We start from the raw sequence: 18,043 nt of genomic DNA, 5'->3' as shown, positions 1-18,043 counted from the left end.
TCTGCGCCTCTGGTTTGCTGCCGGGTTCTGGGGTATCGCTTACAACAAACACTTGCAACGTTTGCAAAGCTTCTGCTCCGCCGCACGGTCGTTGCCGCCGCCGTTGCATTCACTCTCTCTCTCTCCCTGGCTTGGTGCGGAGGCGACGTTAACGTTAACGCTAACGTTAACAGCTACGTCGACTACGTTAACGGCGGCCTTCCTTTTTTTCTCTGTGTTTTTTTTTTTGCTGGTTTTTTGCTCGAGCAGGCTTCGCCGAGCTTGCTCTGCTCTCAGTGTCTGCTCTCTCTTTCTACACAAATCGCGTTGGCTGCATGTGCGGCATAAGTTGCATGCAACGCCGTTGCCAGTTGCCAGTACGTTCGCGTGCTTTGCATACTTTGGTTGCGTTTCATTTTTTTACGGCTGTTGCTGCTGCTGAGCGCGCGCGAAAAACAAAATACAAAAAAAACTCTCAACGAAAACACTCACGTGCACATTTTCCAAGTTTTTGGTTGCTTTATTTTCGATTTTCGATTTTCCATTTGCCAATTTCGATTTTCCATTTCGGGCATTTCGAGCATTTCGGGCATTTGTGCAATTTTCAATTGTCGCGACCTTTTGCTGAATTTTCGTTCGCTTCGTTGCGACCGGCTTTTTGCCAAATTGCGTGATTTGTGCGCCATTTTGTGGCGCCACGTTGTTTTCCGCCGGTGTTTTTCGCCACTTTTTCGCGCCATTTTTGTTGCAGCTATCTAAGCTATCAGCCACGAAAATTACATGGCATAATTGTGTCAAGTGAAGCGGACTCTCATTGTGTGGCATGTGTGGCATGTTTAGCCTGCAGCTTGACATTTAGTACAACAACAATTACAATTACAACTACAACTACAACGAAAACAACTACAACGACAACAAGTGGCACACCCGATTATGTCTTAATGGGCGCTCTAAGCTCCGCATGAACTCATACAAATTTAGTGGCGAAACATTTGGCTATTCTGTTTACGACTAAAGCAAAAGCTGCGTTTAACTGCCGCAAGGATTAAGTGGCACTTCAACAACGAACGCTACAAACGCTCTACAACACTCCAACACTCCAACACTATAGCACTACACAACACAACACAACACTCAACCATAGTGCGGCATTGCAGCTGTTGCAACTGGGATAAAGTTAAAGTTAGTTGGCCAATTATCTCCTAACTTAAATTGTAAGTAACAAAAATTGTTAGCAACTTGTTTATATTTTAACGGGTGAAGGTCGAAAGAATTAATATAGAAATTTTAAATGTTTGTTTCAAATTAATTTGAATTTGATTGTGGCCTTGAATTAGATTAAACTGTTTATTTTTCTTTCGATTATTTGATGGTTGTAAAAAAGAAATGCAGAAATTTAAAATACATAAATTTATTTAACTTAGGCATTTTCGATTTTTTTTTTTATATTTCTATATTATCTATATTTCTATATTATAAATTGATGTTTAACATAAAATGTCTTGCAGTTAATTTGCAATTTAATTATAATTTGATCTCTGGTTCTAGGAAAAAAGTTGTATTGGAAAATATTGTATGAAATATAAAAAATTCAAATGAAAAAAACAAATATTGTTAATTTTCAATAATATTACGCTAATTTTTGAAGCTGTAGTCGATTTTTGGGTAATACAATAATAACTACAATCGTAATGAATTTTGAAAATTTGGGTTTGATCAGATAAAAATTGTGGAAGTTATTTAAGAAATACTGGTCTTAGTTGCCTTAGCTACCAATCAGGTATATTTTGCACTCTATGGTATATTTTAAATGTTGTAAAATCACAATATACCAAATATAGCCTTTGGTATATTTTTTGCTGGCAATAGTCTCGCGGGTCACATTTTTCATCAGAGAATCACCCATTTGTATTTTTATAGCAATTTTAATTTAAATTTGTTTTAGCTATATAGATTATGGAGTTTAGCAATAAAGTGTATAAATAGTATAATAAAAATAATTAATATTATAAAATTAAAAAAAAAACTATTTAATAAATTGCTCCAAAAATTGTGTTCACTTCTACAGTTTTTTACTATACACTCGAAAAGGAAACTAGTTAATAAATTGCTTCAGATATTTATTTTCACTACCATAGTGCACCACTAAAAACCGAGTTGCATACAGCATTTAATTGAAGTGCTCTGCATTTTCAAATCTTTACTTACACCAAAAAATATGAATAGCTACAAATGAATGCCCAATTTTTTTTTTCCTGCGCAGACTTTTGTAGACATTGAGCAAGACTCCTTTCAAGTTGCGAAGAAGAAAGAGATATTTGTATTCGTATATATAAATATGAAGAGTGAACGGAAACCGCAGAAATGTCGGTCCTTGACAACTCGTCTTAAATTTGCATAACAAGCGACAAACGAGTCCTGCTCTCAGTTCTCTTCACTGTGTTCGGTTAAAATCCTCAAGTTGTAATTATGTGCAAACAAACGCAGCAAATGCAATTTCAATTAAGCAACAGCAAAGTCGCTGATGGAAGGCAAGGGAGGAGAATGCAAGGGAAGAAGAGAGAAAAAAAAGTGAAATCGAATCCGTTAACATCACACGCTTTGTTAAGCAGACCCTCGCATAAGAAAGATGCCACTCCAGCTCTCTCCATGGGGGCTCTTGTGAGGCTTCTCGTCCTTTCCAGGGCCAACCGCAAGTGCGTAGACTGTCAGAGGCTGGAATGCAACGAATACGAATACGACTACGAGTGTGAGTGTGAGTGTGAGTACGGGTACTCGTTGTGGCCTCCACTCCCTTTACTTACGTGTCTGGCTGGAGTGCTGAGTGCCGTGTACCAAGTGCCAAGTGCAGCGTCAGGTGCACTGACATTGACGCACACAGCAATCCAGCAACAGCAACAGCAACAGCCACGGCAACAGCAACTGCGTTGGCAACTGTGACGATGACGGTGACGACGACGACGACAAATGCGACAGCAATGTTAGGGGAGCCGCCACAGCCAGCTGTTGCAAGTGCGCCCAGCAGCAGCAGCAGCAGCAGCCAAAGCAGTGTCTGCTTCAAATTTTTGTTGCAAAAACCTTGAGCCCAAAAACAAACCCGCTCTTTGCTCATTCTGGGCGCCTGTTAGCAAGCAGCCCCGTCTGCAAGCGCTTTCCAGTTGAGCATTGCATTTCGCCTGCAGTCGTCTACTTTTCATTATTCGCATACCCTGTAAAGACACGAAATTATGAGGGAGAGTGCTGGGTTAGTAAAAGTAAATTCAACTAATAGCTTAAAACTTATATACATTATTTAATAATTTTCACATTTTATCTATATAGTAGGAGAGTATTTAGTATTTACTTAAATTGAGTAAAGAAGATCAAAAGTTAATAAATACATTCATATTTTCATTAATTTTCTAAATTTCAAAATGAAAATCAGTCAAATTTGGTGAAACACTATAAAGTGCAAATCAGTAATTAATAATTATTATTGTATTATTGAATATTGTTCAATGCATTTTTTTTTTAATTAATCAGGAAAGGAAATATTTTTTTTTATTAAGCACATGTTCTTTTCTGAAATTTCATTTCATATTATCTTCAAAAAGGGTTTATATTATAAAGCTAAGTTATTATTATGCCTTATTATTTTAGGATATAGCCTAAAAGCTTCCTAGCTTTACAATAGTTGTGTCTGCTAATTAATAAAATCTATCTATTATAAACCAAATTATACATTTTTACATGATTTTTGGTTTTGTATTCGTTGAACATTTTACTATTTTAGAGAGCATCTTGTAGTTGATCATTCGAATGCTTTTGTTTTTTTCTGCATGCGCTGCACGCTGTGTGTTTTGTCAACATGGGTAGCCAGGCAAATTCAGTTTGAGTTCCAACTCCCAACTTGCAGCAACAGTTACAATACTCCAGCTCCAGCTCCAGCTCTAGCTCCAACTCTATCGCCAGCTTCATTTCTAGGCTCCCGCTCTACAGCTTTTGAGCTTTCAGCTCCCAACTGCAGCATTGTGCGCCTTTTTGTGTGCATTGTTGTTAACTGAAGGTTGGAGGTTGGCAAGCAGAGAGCAGAGCAGTGAGCAGAGTAGAGAACAGGAGGAGTTGTCGTTGCAGTTAATTGAAAATACTAAATTTCCACTGTCTAGACGGCAAATTATATGACAATTGTTAGCGAGCATGTTTGACTTTCATATTAAAATTAATTACTTAGGCTGCTATGCATAACAAAAAAAAAAGGAAAAACTGGACACTGGATAAACATTAGAGCGCAATCTATTAAACTTGTAAATTACAATAATGCAAATGCATAATTCGGCTTATTAAATTGTCGAGTCTAGGGATAATTAGAAAACGCTTTTAACTTAAAAGATAATATTGCAAGCTGCAATTTGCAGTTAACATAATGCTAATGCAATTAATATCGAATATGAATATGTTTGTTGGGCATATTATTAGCCGAGTCGATGATGATAAACCATTGCAAAATGTGTGCATAAAATTTAATTAGTCAATAATTCAGTTTAGTGAGTTGATTATTCGAATATAATTCACAGATTTGTGCAATTTTCGCACATTGCAAACGAATTCACAGTCGCAATCGCAATCGAAATGGAAATCGAATTCGTATATAATTAATGCCATAATTGCAAATGCATTAAAGTTAAAGGAAATCTCATAAACAGGAAATTGAACAAAATTTGCACAATATGCAATTACTAACGGAAATCGTGCGAAAGCAAAACACCTTTGACAATTGCAATTGCTCCGCATACAGAAGAGATTGTAATTTGGCACTTAATAAACAATGAAATTGAAAATTTAAGACGCTTATCTTATCTGGGGAGTCGAAGGCGTATGAATTGTTCAAGTATGTAAATTTTGACATTACAGTCATGCAAGTAATTACACTGACCGCCTGAATGCACCAGAGATTTTATGCATTTCTCAGTTGCAGCTGATCACATGCATGAGAGTGCATAAATATATATATAGTATATATATATTTGTTATCTGACATTGCAGCAGCAGATTCATTAACTGTCTTGGAAAATCAACTTTGCCTTTTGCCTCAACAAAAACATCTTCTGCTGCCAAAATTGACTTTACTGATTTTGCCTTTTGCATTTTATTACGTGTTTATTATGCTAACAATGCGAGAAAAGTTCAAGTGAAAATGTGTGTCTGTCTATGTGTGTAAGTGTGTGTGTGTAGTTGCAACAGTGGCAAGTGTAAACAGTGGCGCAGCATGCGTAAGTGGACAAGTTGTTGGCTTTGCACAAACTACAAGAAATCAACTTTAAAACATGAGAAACTCTTAATGAAATTCTGGCATTAATGAAACTTTCCAAACTCTCAAACTCAACGGAACATCTTAACTATTTAGGCAGCACAACTTTCTAAATAAACCAAAGTGTATAATAGGCAATTCATTTGAGCTGAGTGAGAGGATTTTTATATTTGTTGATTTTTGTAAATACTTTTTTATTAAATGTGGAATTTGGAATTGACAAATTTGTTAAAACAACACAAACAGCTTTAAAAACGCCAGCAATCTGTGTATTCTCTTTGCAATTTGCAAAAACACATATCGTAGTCATATTTTTCGAGAATGAAACAACTTTATTGGCAAACAGACTCTGTGTGTGTGTGGCAATAATCAATTCGTAGTGGCTTTTGGCAAATGCATACTTGATATTGTGTTTTCATGCTAGAAATGTTTAGCCATGGAATGTATTTCTCTTTCTCTCTCTCTCTCTTTGCTCTCTAGGCTTAAAATCAATATAATTTATTAGTCTGCAGTTTCATCTGCTAACAGTTTGAGCTGAGCTGAGCTGCAGCAGCTTGGCTCCTTTCTCTCATTAACATTTTGGGGGCCCCTTTTGAAATATGTATGTCATATGAAATGCTGTTGATTTTGGTATTTGGCACCACAAACATGTATTTGATCAATTGCAAAAGGCAGCCAAGCAGCCAAGCAGGCTCGGGCTCAACTTGAACTCAATTCACAAATGAAATATCTTATAAATATGTATGTATCCAAAGAGTGTGTGTTAATAAATCAACGCACAGACGATGTCGCCTTGGACTCCACTCCACTTAATGACAGCTGCAGCCTGGCCATAAACTGTAACCACATAACATATTTTCATTAGGGTGTTTCTTTAAATTCGTTGGCATGTTCCATCGCACGAGTGGGCACCTGGTCTAAAGCCAGACGAATGTGTTAAGGAAATGGCAGCAGATATATGTATGGATATATGTACATATTCGTCTAGTGACAGCAGCCATTTGCATTTCATTTTTCGACAAGCAAAATATTTTTCAGGCACAAAACAGACACAGAGAATGGGAGAACTTGTCTGTGAGTATAAATAGTTAGATGACTTCCTTTTGTCTTTTGTCCAAGACCAAAGAGGCTGTGTCTGTGATTCTCTCTGTCTGTATGTGTGTGTGTGTGTGTGTGTGTGTGCTTATAGTCCATCTGTCATTTTAAGTGGCTTATTCATATGCAAGTGGCTTCCGGGGCTAAACATATTCAAGTGTTTTAGTGGCCCGTGTACATGACCGAGCATTATCATTAAGTGCTTATAGGCTGCCAGCACGCAGTATGGAGTTGAACAATGACGAGCTATTAACACAAATTGATATACCTTGCCCTTGTTGCTCGCTCTTGACTTCTCTCACACACTCGCACAACGGAGAAGTATTGCATACTTTTGTGGGCAAACGGAAGTGACAGTTCATATTAAGCATACGCACAGTTGTGTAACATAAGTTTGCTTTCACTTTTCGGACTACAATTATTCTTTCTCTCTTTCTCTCTCTCTCTCTTTCTCTTGCAGTCTCCGCGTTGCTATGAAGGCAACGGCCAACAGCAGCAGCAGCAGCAGCGCCGCCAGCAGCAGCAACCACTTGGAGCCACTGGCGGCTGGCAGCAGCAGCAGCGGCAGCTGTAGCACAAAACCACGACTGCCCAAGGTCTCGTTCGCACCGCTGGACGTTGGAGGCCCCTCGGCAGCCACGTGATACGCGAACATGCCGCAGCACAACATCGTTTGCGAGTGGCTGCGCACCATCGGCCTAACGCAATACGGCGAAAGTTTCCTCGAGAACGGTTACGATGAGCTGGAGATATGCAAACAAATTGGTGAAATCGATCTCGATGCCATCGGCGTCGACAATCCCTCGCATCGCGGCAAACTGCTGAAGAGTGTGCGCACGTTGCGTGAGAAGGGCGCGGCGATTGTGTATGTGCTCATCAATGATCCGAAGGCGATTAGCAATAGCAACGAGATTCTAGCCTCCGACTGTGATACGCCCGTTACGATGAAGGAACTGGAGGCGGTCATGAAGCGGCATCTCGAGGCCGATGGCATTCGGTTGACAGCGCATCCCTATTCGACGCCGGTAAGTATGATAATATTATATATTCGTACGTAGTTGTGAGCTTATCTTATCTTTGGGCCATTTTGTTTACCGCTTGCAATTTGCATGCTCACTAAACTCCACAGGGGGCATATCATAGTTGTTATTGTCGCTGTGTCGGTGTGTTGTTGTGGCTGCAGCGTGTCACAGTCGCCGCCACGTTTTGCTAGTTTCATTTTTTTTTTGGGGTAATGGTCAACAACGTTTGGGGACACCGCCCGGCGAGCTGTGTGCGCTCTAATGTGAAATTAACACGATTTTAATTTAGTTAAACCGAGTGGCCAACCGCACGCGTCTGACGCTCCGTTCCCCCTCGACCCCTTCGCTCCACAAAACATGGACCGCCCATTGTGCGGCTGTCGCTGTTGCATTGCTCCTCCGTTAACGCTGTAAAGTTTATTTTATAATATGTCGGTTGGGGTTTTTGCCTTTGCCCCAGCGTGTTGGGAAATGTTTTTGTGGGTGTTTTTCCGCTTCTCGTAATTGCCGGCTGGCGTAAACAAATTGGGACACAGTAACGGCAACGCCAACGCCAACGACAGCAACCACACTCGGCAGCAACAATTTAATGATTTGCCGATGCAAACATTTTGTGCAACACTTGCAACATTGCCCAAAATGTTGGCACTAGACACGCACGATAAAGCGGCACAGCGGCGCAACAATGTAGTCATAATGCAAATGTTGCAACATGTCGATGATAAAAAAATAGAAAACAAACAGCAATTGTTCTTGACAGTGAAGAGAGTTGAACGACTAAAAGATATGCTGTACAGTAAATTATTTTCAGGTGGTATTGTTATTACGGGGAATAGTTTATGATATAATTTCAGACTTTTACATTTTGATAATAGTTAAAGGTTTATTTAATGGTGAATTTGAATTTCAATTTACTTGCAGTTTAAAATTTAACAAGACTTTTGCTTATCATTCCTTAAATACTAAGCTTCATACAATTGTAAATTCTAGTATTTATTTTTATATACTTTTTTTTTAACCTTTTTGATCGCATTAAAAAATTTATTTCTTACTTGGATTTAAATACTAATGTTTGCAACACAATAGGGAAGAAATTATTTAGATTTTAGCCAAATCTTCCTAAAGATGCCAACCTTAGAAGGAATTGCAATTTGATTTTATTTATCATATATCATCCTAATATTTCTGGTATATGGAGAACTTTTGTCATTTAAGAGTTTAATCTACTATTTATGTGCAACATTGTAGATCAATAATATATTTCGAATTCATTCAACTTTATTTCTAAATTAAATTGATTAGAACTTTCGAGTTTTATTTTATATTTAATTTGTTTTTTGTAACTTTTTATTATAAACAAATCATATCAAAATGTATCTGCCCTTATGCAATCTTCAATCACCACAGAGTATTGCAAATATAGAGCACATTGCAGCTGAGGATGCACTTCAGACTCTGTAACTCAGCAAACTGTGTCGCAACTGAAGCGATTTCAATGCGAAATATTCTTATCGAACAAGACTTGACATCAAAATTTGTTGCAGCAATGCAATTTTAATCAGTTGACAAAATATGATTTGTTCAGCTTGCGTTGCGTTACTTCGACTATCTTGGGATATGTGTTGGTATATATTTCTTTGGAAGCGTGTCAAGCGTTGTCCGTGATTTGCATGAATCCACAGTGTGTCCAATAGTTTGCTGCCAGTCAGCTTGTGGCAGCAATGGGAACACGGGCTCAAAACATGTCACTGGTTCAGGGCCGCTTTGCATTTGCTCGCTGTTGAGGAATGAAATAATAAATGCAAAGTGTGTGTGTGTCTGCTGCTTTTATTTAAAGTTGCATATTTGTGGCAAAGCGAATGCGCAGATGGAGTGTGGCAAGTTTGTGTGGAAGTGGAAGTGTGGGAAGCGTATTCAGACAGGCGACAGGCGACAAGCGACTCTGTCGGCCTATTGAGCACGCATAGTGCTGACACTTTGCCAGCCACTCAGCTGATGTTTATTATGCAGGCGAGCGCGGTGGCATTTCCGCTCAACGTTCGCCATCACTTGCCAAAGTGCCAATGTGGCAATGTGGCAAAGTGGCAAAATGTTGCAGTTTGATGATGAGGCACGCAGCAAAGTCCCAGACTCGTTCTCGTTCTCCATCTCTCTCGCTCGTCCGCCCGCTTGCTTTGTGTGTTTTTGTGGAAACTTTCTACATAGGCTGCAAACTGCAGCTGCCTTGCATTTTAATTAGCAATTGTTATTCTTTTTTATGGGGAGTGAGGGTGGAAAGCAAGGGGAGGAAGGTGGGGAATCGAGAGGAAGTGCTACTTAACATAGTTTGCCTTGGCAAATGTAGCCAAATATTTACAGTTGTTTTGGCAACATTTTCGTTTGCCACGTGTCGTATGCGCAATATCACGTTCCGGACACAAATTGAAATGCAACTTAAATGCGGTAATAAAATTATATGAAATGGAAATGCAGTCAAGTGAAAATGTGTGTTTGTCTCTCTGTCTCTCAGTCTGTCTGTCTGTCTGCCTCGACAGGTGTCTGCAGTCGTGCGGGACTACAAAGATATCACTAGAGGGTAGCAGAAAGAAGAGTAGGGGAGAGAAGTCTGGCGCTCTCTGTGCTCAGACTTGTTAGCTTCTGGGTGCTTGCCGCTGTCTGGGGCATGTTGATGCGCGCAACTTCAACTAATTGCACTTTGCGCTGATGAGGCAGACATGAGTGTGCAAGCGTTGAAAGTATGTGCATGTGTGTGTGTGCTGTTGTCACTGTCTGACTGACAGTTGCAGACAAGTTGCATTTCAGCACAAATGTTTGCATGGTTGCGACTCTAAATGAATTTGCCCAGCGGCAGCAGCAGCAACAGCAGCCACAAGAGAAAGCACACACAGAGAAAAGGAGACAAGCTACAGCAATAGAGAGAGGGGAGTCTAAAGTCTTTTGGTCGCTTTGAATGTCAAGCAGGACAACATTTAAGTGGCAGCCTTACGCTAATTACCGGAAGATATTAACACTTGTCTCACTGACCCTGAAGTTGTGCACGTCTTCAACTTTGATTTTGATCTGCTTCGCAGGAGGGAAAACGCGGCTATCTAGAAGGACTTGCAGCGCACTACAGCAAACAGATCAATATGCCGTATGAGGATGTGTTGGATGCCATCGAGCAGGTGCGTCTGTCCAAGTGGAAGGAGCGACATGTTCGCATCTCCACAGGACACACGCTCACCCGGCGTGGCGGCGTCTCATCGAGTGGAGCGAGCAGCAGCGGCTGCAGCAGCGGGGGAAGTCGACTCGTTGGCTCCTCGGTGCTGCCGACGAGCCACAGTCAGCCACTTTATGTGCCTGGCAAGTATTTGGTAAGCAGAGGGAAGTGCACATTGACTTTTTATGTGCGATTCACTTTACGACCTAAGGCAAAAAGGTAATCAGGCCGTGGTTCTAATTCATTTCGTTTATTATGCATGGTGCCATCAGCCATCGAGTTGCCTGTCAAATCGCGAGGAGAACGAGATCTATAGCTACACACAGAACGATTTGGCCAATCGGATGGCCCGCAATGCCATCGACTCGAAGTCGGCGCTCAATTTGAATGGCATGCAACACAGTTATCCCGGCGCGCGCACCAATTTCTTTTACGATTTTTCGGCAACAGGTAAGAATGAGTCACAGACTGAGTGAGTGAGTGAGTTAAGGGACACACACGCGAGAGATGCTGCCACAAATGAGCATGTATTGCATGTGGTTACCCAGTTTGTCGGCTGTTTGGTTTTTATGGCTTTTAATTCAATTAAATTGGTTTTGCGCTTCTCTCTCTTCTCCCACTCTCTCACTCGCTTTCTGACTTCTCAAATCAATCTATCTGTTTATCGGACTGACTGTTTGATTGTGGCTTTTATTATTGGCTTGATTTCTTTACTCGCTCTTTCTCACTCTTTCGAACATTGCAGAAGGCCGCAACAAACACAAGCAACGACGCACGGTCTTTGCACGCTTTCTGCAGGGACTGAGGCAGAGTGGAGACGAGCTCAACGCCACCGAGGGAATGCAATTAAAGGTGAGCTCAAACCTTCAACTTGTCGGGGAGAAAAGAGATTTGTATGTTTCTGCCAAAGTTTTATGTGTCTTCCTTTTTTTTTTTATAATATTACCGATTTGTTTAGTCAAAGTTTATAGACTGTATAAGGTGAGGAAGAATTTACAGCTTGGTTAGGTGTAAAAGCTGATCAATTTTATACGATATACATTTAAAATAACAAATGTATCAAAAGAATTATTTAGTTACCTAAAATCAAACTTAATAAGTACAAGAAAAGTAATAGTAATAGTCTTGTTTTTTTAATTCAATAAAGGCACTAATATTCCATGATTTCCTTAGCAGCTACGTATACTTGTTTTTTTTTAATTTTTGCAAAAGGCTGTCTAATTTTATTGAATAAAAAATTAAAATAATAAATGTATCTCAAGCATTATAATCATCCTTAAGGACATCCAAAAACCACATTCTACTTAGTATACTTGATTTTGTAGATTTTGTCAATCTTGACAATTCTGCGTATACTTAACATATTGTTGAACTTGTCAATATTGTTGACACTATTAATTTATTTTATACCTTCTCAATATTATTACTTAATTTTATTCAAAATATTATATTATTTTTGACTTCGATTAACTTTTGATTATTCGCCATTTCCCAAAAGTAATTTGCCAAAAAATGATTTTGAAATTACAAATAAAACGAAGTGAATGTTTGTGGTTATCTTTAGCATTTGATGTTCCCTCATTATGTTTTTCGCATTATTTTGTGTGTTGTCCATATTATCAACTTCAAAGCATTTTCGCCCACAATGTTCAAAAAGTTTTTCGAATGTTTTGTCGAATTTTTGCAATGGCAAACTTTTGACCTCAGGCGCCATTCCCTCAACTTGTAAAATTAAATTAAAATATAAAAACCGCGTAAACCTACAAATAACAACAAGAGACAAAGCGAGAGCGAGAGCGAGAGAGAGTGTGAGTGAGAGGGAGAGTGTTAGTGTGAGTCAGAGGACAGAAGTTGGCAGCTGGGTAGCAGGAATGAAGTAAAGAAAGAAAGAAAAAAGTTATCAAGACTAAGCCGATAAAAGGCAATTACCGTTAATTGCGTTGCCTCGTTGTGCGACGGGGGGGCGTTGCACGAAATGACAAAACAGAATTGCAAGAGGCCAGCAGGAAGGATTGATAAGCGGGTGGGCAGGAAGAGTAAGCGGAGACTGCATGCAAATGGCGGAACAACAGAGATGGAGATGGAGACGGAGACGCAAACCGACAATGACAGCGACAACGAGAGTGAGTCAGAGATGCAGCTGCAGTGGCAAGTGGCAGATAGGATGTGGCAAGTGGCAAGTTGGCAAGTGGCATTGCCAGGTGGATGGCATGTCCGCTAGGACTTTCACGGATTGCAGCACGTTCGGGAGATGCGAAAGACTGACTGGATGGGCTGGCCTAAGGGCTCCGCACTCATTTGCACCTTTGCGCGTTTGCTTTTTGCGGTTGCCATCACCGGATGCTGATTCCCTCTACACACGATTGTCCTTTTTTTCGGCAACAAAAACCCAAACAAGAACAACGATAGTGACAACAACAACAACAACAACAATAGCAGAAGCAACAACGACAACGACAACATCGCATTTGTTTTTATTATTTCAGGCGTGGCAAAAGTGTTTTGTTTTTTGTGTGTTTCTTCTTTTTTTTCTTTTTGTTGTTGAGTCCTGTTCTCGCTCTCTCAGGAGTTTATAACTTTTCGTGTTTTACGGTTGTTGTCCGGCGCTTCCTTTTCGCCCAGCGACAACGGTCTTCTGTCTGTCTGTCTGTCTGTGTGTGTGTTCCCCATTTCTTTTGTTGTCGTCCTTTTTTGTTGCTGTTCATTTAATATTTAAGCGCAATTTGCTGTTGCCGGGCGCAACAGACTCCCCAAGTCTTTGTGTATATAGTATTTTGTGTACTGTGTTGGAGTTCTGTGGTCAATTTTCAAAATGACTTGGGCTAAGCACTGGCGACAATTGTGGTTCCGTTGCGTTCTTTTTTGGACTGCCATCGCACCACCTTCAGTTTCAGTTTTAAACTTCAGCTTCAGCAACAGCGGCTACGTTTGTCCTCTGGCACTCATTACGCTTTTTACCATGCTGTAGAAGATTCTGGAGCTGGGGGGGAAACAGACCACACCAAACCATTTGCGTTCCACCCAGCCACCAAAAGGTCAGAGACGCGTATGTATAATTCTAAACTTGGCTCTCTCTCATTATGCGGTCTGTTGCGGAAATGTTGCTTTAGGGAAATTTCTCTGTTGCTCTTTCATTATATTTGCCTTGGCCAGCGAGCGCTTTTCATTTGACATTTTCATTTTCATTTCATTTTCATTTACTTTTGTTCTTTTATTGTGGTTTGTCCAGAGGTGTCGATTTGTTTTATGCCCTGGTCAAGAACTAGCTGCTTACGTTAATGAAGTAATCATGAGACCAGAGCACAATGCTAACTTATTCCATGCATTTATCTTTATCACTACATTCTCAGACCAACGAACGCTTGAGAAGCTGCGGCACCATGAAGCGACCGGAACCACCACAGGACTTTGAGAAGACCATACAGCGAGTAAATATAACTGACCTCACCTGACCCTCTTCCACGTCTCTCTCTCTTTTTCTTTTGCTAAAACAGTTTCCATTTAATATCTACACTAAACACAGCTAAAGACGCAGAAGGCGGCCCAAAAGAAGGCGGCAAGTGCGCCGCGGGACATTGCGTTGCACGAACGGAACAAGGAGGTGGCACACAGTCTGGCCAATGAGATGCCATTGAACAATTATACAAAGCATCCCTAGGACACGGCCATCAGCATAGATGCTGCATAAGATTTACACATTTAACATTTAAGCATCAAGTGGGATTTAAATTAGTTGGGATCAGGTGATAGACACACACACACACTTTAAGAGAACAAACAAAACAGAGAGAGCTATACGTGTTTAAGCAATAATCGAGCAGTGTAATATGGTGATATTGAACAGTGTAAGATTTAGTTAAACAACAGAGATTAACAAGTATAAAAGACAAGTACAGAAAAGTGAAGTAAAGTAAAAAAGTAAATTAAATTAAAGTAAAGTAAAGTGAAAAGAAGCAAATGAAAATTAAGTAAATGAATTTAAAGTAAAGAGAAGAAACACATAATAAAGTATAGTAAAGTTAAGTATAATAAAGTAATGTAATGAATAATAAATTAACGTAAAGTAAACTGAAGTAAAGTAAAGTAAAGACAGGCTCAACAGCTACAGCAAGCATCTATATCTATACTCGTATAACATCGTTGATCAAAAACTTATATTTTTATTTCATTCATTCAATCCATTTTCAAATCAATCAAAACTTCTCCAAAATTCACACAAAGATACACACACACACACATACTGGAAACCAAACTCAATGCGATTGGCCAATTCGCCCAAAATTCAGCTTCAATTATTTAGACATCGCAATAACAAGCGGCAAGTGCATTAGAAACTCTCTGCAAGGAATGTTGACAGAACGCGAAATTCCAACAAGCTTAACGCTGAATCAACACGAGCACAAACACACCCGATTATACATACACATACACAGACACACACACACACACACACATACATAGATATACAGAGAGAGCAGAGCACTCAAAATGGCGCAAAGTTGCAGCAACCGCAGACGCTGCACAGACAATCTGGCAAAATGCAGCAGCAATGGGTGAGGTTTGGTTCGCCAGGGTTTTCGACATTTCGAGTGCATCGATTTTGGTCTTTGGTTTTTCATGCAGGCTGCAAGGAAGCGGCGGGGGAGAGAGGAGGAGGAGAGTAGGAGGTTCAAATGCTGCCGTTGGCTTTTTTGCATTTTAATTGCATGTCGCGCAGAAAAGTATGCAACGAAGTTGACACTGGTCCAGCTGAAGCAAAATCCATCTCTCTGTCTCCTCCACCTCTTCTCTTCCTCCTCCTTCTCTGTCTGTTTTTGTGCGCCAGCAAATGCGATTTGCATTTTGCAGCATTGGAAAATTCGCTTCTAATTTTGTTTGCTTTTTGGCCAAAAGGCACAAAAATACTCGATAAATGCACTCGCGGTTGTCTTTGGCGCGTCTCACCTCACTCACACTCCACTCCACGAAAAACATTTTGGTCCGACTGCATTTATTATTAAATGTCTGCGGCGCCTTATGGAGCTGCCAAAATTGAAACATTTAGCGGATACGTGAGTGCGAAACAGCAAACTCTCAACTAAGGCTATTAAATGGCGGAATGCGTGTTGCTGCCATTGCCAAAGCTATTTCCGTTTCCGCATCAGGTTATTTTTTTTTTGTAGTTGGGTTTGGCTGCTCTGGTCGTGATTAGCCAAAGTACTTTGTTGGCAGCGACAGAATGAAAGCGTGTTGTTGTGTTCTGCCAATCGAATTCGCCTGAATACCGTTCAACAATTCCCAATTTAGCCGATCTGCAGCAGCAGCAGCAGCTGAATGCATTTCATTTACAAATGAAATTTAGCGTAAAGTGATGTCTATAACGTGCTCAATTATCCTGGATTTAAGTTTGATTGCAAAAATTTTATGTTTTACGCCGCTTTTCATTTGTGTTAACATGCAATTAAGCTTTTGCTTTTGCCTCCTTCTTTTTTTTGTGCCATCGTTTTTCAACGTTTTTATCATCATCGTTTCATTTCAATTTAATTAAATGCAATGAAAACTCATTCGTAAAATCAACCAGCCATAGTGAAATAGTATAGAGACAAACAAAATGCAAACAGTGAAAAAAAGGTGAAATTAAATATAGGCAATATAGGCAGTCATGTGTAAAATTGTGCGCCGGCTTAATACAATACATACAAAAACATACTCGTAAACACACGCAGTACATACATACATACATACATAATTGTTTAACTACATATATAATTGAAAGAAAATACAATATATGCCAATTTACAGAAAGTCAGACAGACAGACAGCAGCATTATTACAATAATAGCAATAAAATTGAAGCACATTTTAACAAACTAGAAATCTAAATGTACTATAGCATTCTGAAGTTATGCGGGGCTTGTTTATAATTTCTAAATAGCACATAATCTAAGTGTGTTCGACCAGCAGATACCCTGTACACTCTCACGGGCGTAATTCCAAATTCTAATTCAAGACAGTTTTCACAGTCTTTCTACAGGGTATTAAACAAAAATTTAAATACTTGTACAAAACTACAAAAAAACTTTGAATTTTAAATATCTAAAAGTTTCGAAGAATTTTACTTTTAAGAATGGAATAAAAGAGACAATTCTTAGCAATTCTACAATAAATTTTAATAATAATATTTTAATGTTACGTTTAGCATAGTAAAAACAATCTGTCATTTATTTAAATGAAAGGTGAAACAATGAAAATAAATTTAAGTGCCGTATGTTAAATGAATTGTTCATAATTATAAGCGGAAGGAAAGCAGAAAGAGCATAAAGTTAAACATAAGTTAATTGATATGCATATTTATTGACATATTTACGATTAGTTCATAGTTACAGCAAATTGAAGCCACATCGAATACCAGTTGAATTATATTTGTAATTATGAAAATTGCAAACATAAATTGCTCAAGCAAATGACTGAATTCACATGGCCAACTGCACAACAATTGGCCAACACAAAAAAAAAAGAAAAACAAATAAAATAGCTCTGAAAGAGCCCCCCCACAAAAATATTACGAGTTCATAAACGAAAAATAGAATGCCGATGAGAGAAATGTGAATTTCCCAAAAAGGCTATCAAAGTGTGTTCAGCAATTTAACAAAAGATCGATACGGCAAACATAACGAGAATGCATGCGAATGTATTTATTGGTTAGACATAAATATTGATGAGATATGAAATATTTATATTTACAATTAAAAGTACGAGTTCTAGTGCAAAAATGTATACAAACCAAACAAAACGAAAAACATATTTCAATTTACATTTTTAAGTGTTTAAGCAAAATCCCCCCGAAATGCATTTCAAATGCGTGGATCCAAAAAAAAAGGAAATCAAAATGCAAAAAAAAAACGAATAACAAATCACAATTCATGAATGTAGGCGAACAAATCAGAATGCCTTTGTTTAAAGAGCGTGTTGAATATATATGAAATATGATTATATCTATTTATAGATTTGCCAATATATATATACACATACACACACTTATATATATACATTCGATTATCAATATGTATTTTGAATTTAACAATTAGGAAACATCTGACAAATACTTGTATTTAATATTGCCATTTGGCGGCTGCAGTTTATAAGCAAAAAAAAACAAATCAAAAAGCAATAAAAAACAATTGAAAATTTTTGCATTTGCATATGGCACTTTTGCAGCAACTCGAATCAAAATTATATTTAAATGCGTATAAAATTCAATAAAGTGTTTCAAACTGTGCAAACATTTCATTTATAATCTATCTAACATAGCTTAAATATATGCGTACAACTTTCTGATTAAATTCTTTGCAGTTCATTTAGCTATTAGCTGCAGTTTCCTTTTTATACCCGCTACCGCTAGAGTAGAAGGGTATTAAATGTTTGTGCCAACAGGAAATGTATCTCCGATCTTAAAAGGTATATATAGACTAGATTAATGTG

The 18,043-nt window shown here is 38.8% G+C and overlaps 1 protein-coding gene across 1 annotated transcript; it reads left to right on the top strand.

The window, feature by feature from the left end:
* Positions 1-350: 350 nt before the first annotated feature.
* Positions 351-17,512, top strand: LOC132786464 (uncharacterized). Its single transcript, XM_060793003.1, has 7 exons — positions 351-1,193; positions 6,822-7,386; positions 10,455-10,736; positions 10,855-11,032; positions 11,328-11,434; positions 13,933-14,010; positions 14,106-17,512. The coding sequence occupies exons 2-7, from the start codon at positions 7,015-7,017 to the stop codon at positions 14,238-14,240; spliced, it is 1,152 nt and encodes a 383-aa protein (XP_060648986.1). The 5' UTR covers positions 351-1,193; positions 6,822-7,014; the 3' UTR covers positions 14,241-17,512.
* The last annotated feature ends 531 nt before the right edge of the window (positions 17,513-18,043 follow it).

The sequence above is a fragment of the Drosophila nasuta genome, chromosome 2R, assembly GCF_023558535.2.
Source record: "Drosophila nasuta strain 15112-1781.00 chromosome 2R, ASM2355853v1, whole genome shotgun sequence".
Lineage (NCBI taxonomy): Eukaryota > Metazoa > Arthropoda > Insecta > Diptera > Drosophilidae > Drosophila > Drosophila nasuta.
The sequence above is the reverse complement of the archived record's forward strand: the minus strand, read 5'-3'. Positions and strand labels throughout refer to the sequence as shown.